General features: G+C 46.5%; 1 protein-coding gene across 3 annotated transcripts in view; it reads right to left on the bottom strand.

Moving 5' to 3' along the window:
* LOC105474735 (NLR family pyrin domain containing 3) overlaps window positions 1-5,789 on the bottom strand; it is a 32,580-nt gene extending 26,791 nt beyond the window's left edge. The window contains exons 1-3 of one of the 3 annotated variants that reach the window (XM_011729566.3): window positions 5,385-5,789; window positions 3,235-3,296; window positions 2,446-2,821 (exon numbers count right to left, since the gene is read on the bottom strand). In XM_011729566.3, coding sequence (XP_011727868.2) covers window positions 2,446-2,728 — 283 coding nt within the window. In that variant the 5' untranslated portion in view covers window positions 2,729-2,821; window positions 3,235-3,296; window positions 5,385-5,789. Of the gene's footprint in view, window positions 1-2,445; window positions 2,822-3,234; window positions 3,811-5,384 lie in introns of those variants that run through there. The other 2 variants (XM_071073076.1, XM_011729564.3) reach the window with 2 other exon arrangements.
* Window positions 5,790-6,000: the final 211 nt, after the last annotated feature.

Consider the following 6,000-nt stretch of genomic DNA (forward strand, 5'->3'; position numbering starts at 1 on the left):
TACTGACACAATGATAATTGCTTTATTTATTTATTCAGAGATGAGGTCTCACACTATGTTGCTCAGGCCGGGTTTGAACTCCTGGGCTCAAGCGATCCTCCCGCCTTAGCCTCCTGAGTAGCTGGGACTACAGGTGAGAGTCCCTGCGGAAGTCGGTTTCTGATCTGCACACACCTGTCTGTTTCCCCGGTGTCATTACACCCACACTGCTGCCTGCCTTAACGTGTGTCTCCCTATCCACTGACTCATTGTTACTCCTCCTTCTCATCACTACCAGCTCCACATCATCATCCTGCAACACCCTGCCCTTCTCTGAGCCCTGCCTTTGCCTAGGACACAAGACAAAAGAAAGAACCTTATCCTCAGTGTGTACATGGGGATTAAGAGAATTTCTTTCACATTCCAATTCCCAAAGTGATGGTGAAAGGAACAGCTTCTGCCACAAACTCCACGGTTCTTCGAGGAGAGAGGCTGCCCTCTGGGCCACAGGAAGCAGAGGCCCGAGCCTGCTGACCACACAGCAGACACTGGACAAAACATGTGATCTGAGGAGCTGGATGGAGAACTGGAGGTAGGTCCAGGCACTGCCGAGATTCGGATAAAGAGGAACTAATCATGGCAGGTGCCCAGGGGGTAGGTACAATCTGCACTGGCTTTTTAAAGGAGTTAGAAAAAACAAACAGTTTGCCTCCACCTTCTCATAGCACTACCATGAGAGGGGAAAAGAGGGAGAAACCAAGACAATACAAGAAATTTTTATTTTTTGAAACGGAGTCTTGCTCTTTAGCCCAGGCTGGAGTGCAGTGGTGCAATCTCAGCTCACTGCAACCTCCACTCCTCGGGTTCAAGAGATTCTCCTACCTCAGGCCAGCCTCCTGAGTAGCTGGGATTACAGGCTCCCACCACCATGCCCGGCTAATTGTTTTTATATTTTAGTACAGATGGGGTTTTGCCATGTTGGCCAGGCTGGTGTTGAACTCCTGACCTCAGGTGATCCACCCACCTCAGCCTCACAAAGTGCTGGAATTACAGGCATGAGCCACCATGCCTGGCCAAGAAATTATTTAAAAAAAATATATATATATATATATGTATATATATACACACACATACACACACACACTAACTTCTGTGCATCAAAGGACACAGTTAACAGAATGAAAAGACAACCCACAGAATGGGAGAAAATATTTGTAAATCATATATCTGACATGGGGTTAATACCTAGAATATATGAAGAACTCCTACAAGACAACAACAAAAACCAAACCTGATCTGAAAATGAGAAAAGAACTTGAACAGAACTTTCTCTGAAGAAGCTCTATAAATGGCCAACAAGCATATGAAAAGGTGCTCAGCATCACTTATCATTAGGGGAATGGAAATCAAAACTACAGTGAGACACCACCTCACACTCATTAGAATGGCTACTATAAAAAAGGAAAAATAAATAAAAATAACATGTGTTCTTAGGATATGAAGAAATTGGAACCCTTGTGTGCTATTGGTGGGAAATGGCACAGATGGTATCTAAAACAATAAAGCAGTTCCTCAAAATATCAAACAGAATTACCATATGATTCAGAAATTTCACTTCTCAGTATACACCCCAAAGAATTCAAAGCAGGGTCTTGAAGAGATATTTGTGCACCGACACTCATAACAGCATTAACAATAACAAAAAGGTAGAAGTAATCCAGGTGTCCATCAACAGATAACTAAACAAAATTTGGTATATGCGTACCATGGAGTATTTATACAGTCTTTTTGAAGGAAGGGAATTCTGACACATGATACTACATAGTTGAACCCTGAGGACATTATGCTGAGTGAAATCAACTACTCATAAAGGAAAAAATGCTGTATGTTTCCACTTATATGAGGTACCCAGAGTAGTAAGATTCACAGAGATGGCAAATAGAAAGGTGGTTACCAGGGCTGGGAGAATGAGGCAAGGGGGAGTTACTGTCCAATGGGTGAGGAGTTTTAGTTTTGCAAGATGAAAACAGTTCTGGAGATTGGCTGCACAATGTGAGTGTACCTAACACTACTAAACTGTACATTTAAAAATTATTAAGGCCAGGCGCATTGGCTCACACATATAATCCCAATATTTTGCGAGGCCGAGGCGGGCGGATCACCTGAGGTCGGGAGTTTGAGACCAGCCTGAGCAACATGGAGAAACCCCATCTCTATTAAAAATACAAAATTAGCCGGGCGTGGAGGCACAACGCCTGTAGTCCCAGCTACATGGGAGGCTGAGGCAGGAGAATCGCTTGAACCCGGGAGGTGGAAGTTGCAGTGAGCCAAGATCACGCCGCCACCACATTCCAGCCTGGGCAACAAGAGCAACTCCATCTCAAAAAAAAAAAAAAAATTGAGGTGGAAAATTGTACATGATGTGCACTTTGCCACAATTTTTTTTAAAGTCTTCCTTCCACTCACCCCACTTCGGCTCATCTCTTTTTGCTTTCTCATAAAGGTCTCTCCTGTTGATCGCAGCAAAGATCCACACGGCCATGGCCCACGCCTTCTCCTCCCCATTGAAGTCAATCATTAGCGTGGCTAGATCCACATGGTCTGCCTTCTCCGTCTGACCCCTCGGGAGGGAGATGCAGCCCTTCTGAGGAGGATAGTCCTCTAAGTGCATCTTAAATTTCTTCAAGTCCACATCCTCCAGGTCCTCCAGGTACCTGGCCAGCTTGCAGCGGGTGCTTGCCATCTTCATCTGCGGCTGTTCTCAGGGTCCTTAGGCTTCAGTCCTCACCAAGATACCAGGCAGTGAACACGGCATACGGATGAGTCTTTTTTAAAGTCTCCACTTTGAGAGAGATAAATTATCAAAAACTCAGCAAACAGACAGAAAAAAATGTCACATGACTGTAACAAGTCATAATCTTTAATTTTGAAAAGTTAGCCAAGGCCGGGCACAGTGGCTCACATCTGTAATCCCAGCACTTTGGGAGGCCGAGGTAGGCAGATCACCTGAGCTGAGGAGTTCAAAACCAGCCTGGCCAACATGGCAAAACTGCGTCTCTACTAAAAATACAAAAATTAGCTGGGTGTGGTGGTGGGTGCCTGTGATCCCAGCTACTCAGGAAGTTGAGGTAGGACAACTGATTGAACCCAGGAAGTGGAGGTTACAGTGAGCCAAGATCACACCACTGCACTCCAGCCTGGGTGACACAGGGAGACTCCACCTCAAAAAAAAAAAAAAATCAGCCAAATGCTTACCAGAAAGTTCTCCTGTTGGCTCGATCCAGGAGTGTGTTCTGAGCCATGGAAGAAAGGCTTCCCTATGGAGGGAAAAATATGTAAACAGGTCCATAAACAGGATTGTATTACAGTTTACGGTGAACAACCAGTTCATGATGCCATCTTGACACATCAGCAAGAAAACTTTTGTCCCGTTGATTACGGGGCTACAACATTGAACAAACTCTTCACTATTCCTCCACTTCAGTTTCCTCATCTATAAAATGAGAAAGCAGAAGAGAATGTTCTCAGTTCCTCCAAACTGAAGGCTCTAGCTCTTTGCTTCTGTTTTCATGAGGGAAGAGGGATGAGAGACAATAGAAGGAGAAGGCCAGGAGGTGAGTAACTGTGTTGATACAGAGCAGGACATGGCTAGGGAGAGAGGAGAGAGAACATAAAAGCTTGCAGAGGAGGGGACGGTCTTTGACTGCACTTCTATCAACCAGTGGATTGAAGTAAGATGAAGCTGGGAGTACATAACGGAGAATAATAAAAACATGCATCCCTGTAATCCCAGCACTTTGGGAGGCCAAGATGGGCGGATCACCTGAGGTCAGGAGTTGGAGATCAGCCTGACCAACATGGAGAAACGCTGTCTCTACTTAAAATACAAAAATTAGCTGGGCATGGTACCAGGCACCTATAATCCCAGCTACTTGGGAGGCTGAGGCAGGAGAATCGCTTCAATCCGGGAGGCTGAAGTTGCGATAAGCTAAGATCACGCCACTGCACTCCAGCCTGGGCAATAAGAGCAAAACTCCGTCTCAAAAAATAAAATAAAATAAATAAAAACATACATCTATTTAATATCTCCTTGCAAAATCTGCAATTATCGTTATAATTCACATTAATTTAGAGCTTTCCACAGGCTAGGCGCTCACTGGTTTTCCCCATCTAACCTGCACAGAGCTCTGTGAGGTGCATCTATCCATCCCTAGCCCCATTTTATAGATGCATAAACTGAGTCTTAGGGGGACTAAGAAGCCTGCCGAGGGGCTTGGAGCCAGGAAGGAACAGAGCCAGGATTTTGACCAGAGATGTGAGACCATGTCTTCTATCCCTTGTTTCAGTCAGACAAAGACAAAGACAACAAAACAGGTGACTAAAAGACACACTTTCCCAGCATTTGTCACAGGTATTTCACCGCAGCGTTCACCAACATAGTCTTCCCAACTAGACCTTGAGTTCCACAAAAACTAGCAATCACCTGCTGTGTCTTTAGATCTTCCATATCTCCTAGAGCCTGGCTGGACACACAAGCTGGCTTTGTTTGGAATTGTTCCCGCCTTGATCCCTTGATTACACTGTATTTGGCAAAACACCTCAACCTAAAGCCATAAATAACACTCAAGGGAGGGAGAGAACCTGGAAAACAGTGGAGCTCTCCAAATTGGAATTTCTGTGACTGCAGTTCAATGTCAAGACGCCCCAGACTCACTCATCTTTCCCGTCCCATCTCCATTCCTGCCTATCTACCCCTCGCCTCCTGAGCCCCGCAAACCCAGCCCTGTGCATCCTGAGGTGACTGCTCTCCAGACAGCCCTATGAGCTCTGCATACCCTCCCAGCTCCTGCCCCATCAGTCCTTCAATCCGCATCAGGATTCTGCCTTTCTTCTGTGCTCCTTCCACCCTAACACCAGCACAATAGCTGCTGCCCTTTGGTTTTTAAGGAGGTTTGTTTCCTTCTATGTATCCCATCCATCTTCTCCCCTGGGAAGGATACTGGGCAAATCTGCTGAGGTCATGGGTGTAAACTATGCTTGCTGCCCCGTCCTCTCCCCTTTCCCCCACCACATACACACACATGCACTTGCACACGTAGAGCCCAAATGATGATAAAAGAACATTCCAGAAATGTTGTTGAAGCACAAACTTGGAGGCTAGCAGAAGAAATTGCTAGTGCATTAACCAAGACAAGTTCTGCCCTCTCAACACAACCTCCCCCACTGCTTTCCTGGTCCTGTCACCTACCCTGCCCCATGGAGTTGGACTTACCCAGATGCCAGCCTCAGGAACAGCTAGAGAGGAAATGCAATGAATTTATAGCAGTCACAGCCCCAGAAGGGGCAGGAAGGATGTGGTCCCCACTTACATCATAGCAGAGGCAGAGAAACTAACGGTTACTCACATAGCTGGATTTTCCAAACGGGATCAACAGTGTTGTCAAAGCCGTGTCTCGGTTGCATAGTTGGGTTCACCTTACTCTCCTCTGAGGCACCCCACAGAAGCAGGGTGGGAGGCCAGTATAAGATGGGGATGGGGGTCGAATTGGCAGCGCTAAATGGATGTTGCCTCTGACACTGCCCGCTGCAACAGCTCCACTGACAGCGAGGGAAGTGAAACTAAGGACATGCCATGTGAGCAAGTAAAGAATCCAGAGCATGACCTGACCCAGCCTTCAAACTCCAGAGCCCATGGCCTGTCCTCTCACAGCAAGGTGGCTGGAAGGCAGTACAAGTTCTCTCCATCATGTTCTACTTTTAAAGCACAAATTTTACTCCCTGACTTATTGACTCACCTGTTCCACTAACACTTATGGAATGGCTGGTATGTGCCAGGCATGCACACAAAGCCTCACCTTCAGTAGCCTGAGAAGAGACACACACAGACCTACTCTGCAGCTCCATGAGACAGCCACAGGATCACAGCCCGGCAAAGGCACAAGTTCAACAGAGCTTGGTGGGTGAGAGGCACTCGCTCAGCCTCTGGGTGAGTGACAAGGATGAGCGCCCAGTTCAGTGGAG

The sequence above is a fragment of the Macaca nemestrina genome, chromosome 1 (genome assembly GCF_043159975.1).
Source record: "Macaca nemestrina isolate mMacNem1 chromosome 1, mMacNem.hap1, whole genome shotgun sequence".
NCBI lineage: Eukaryota > Metazoa > Chordata > Mammalia > Primates > Cercopithecidae > Macaca > Macaca nemestrina.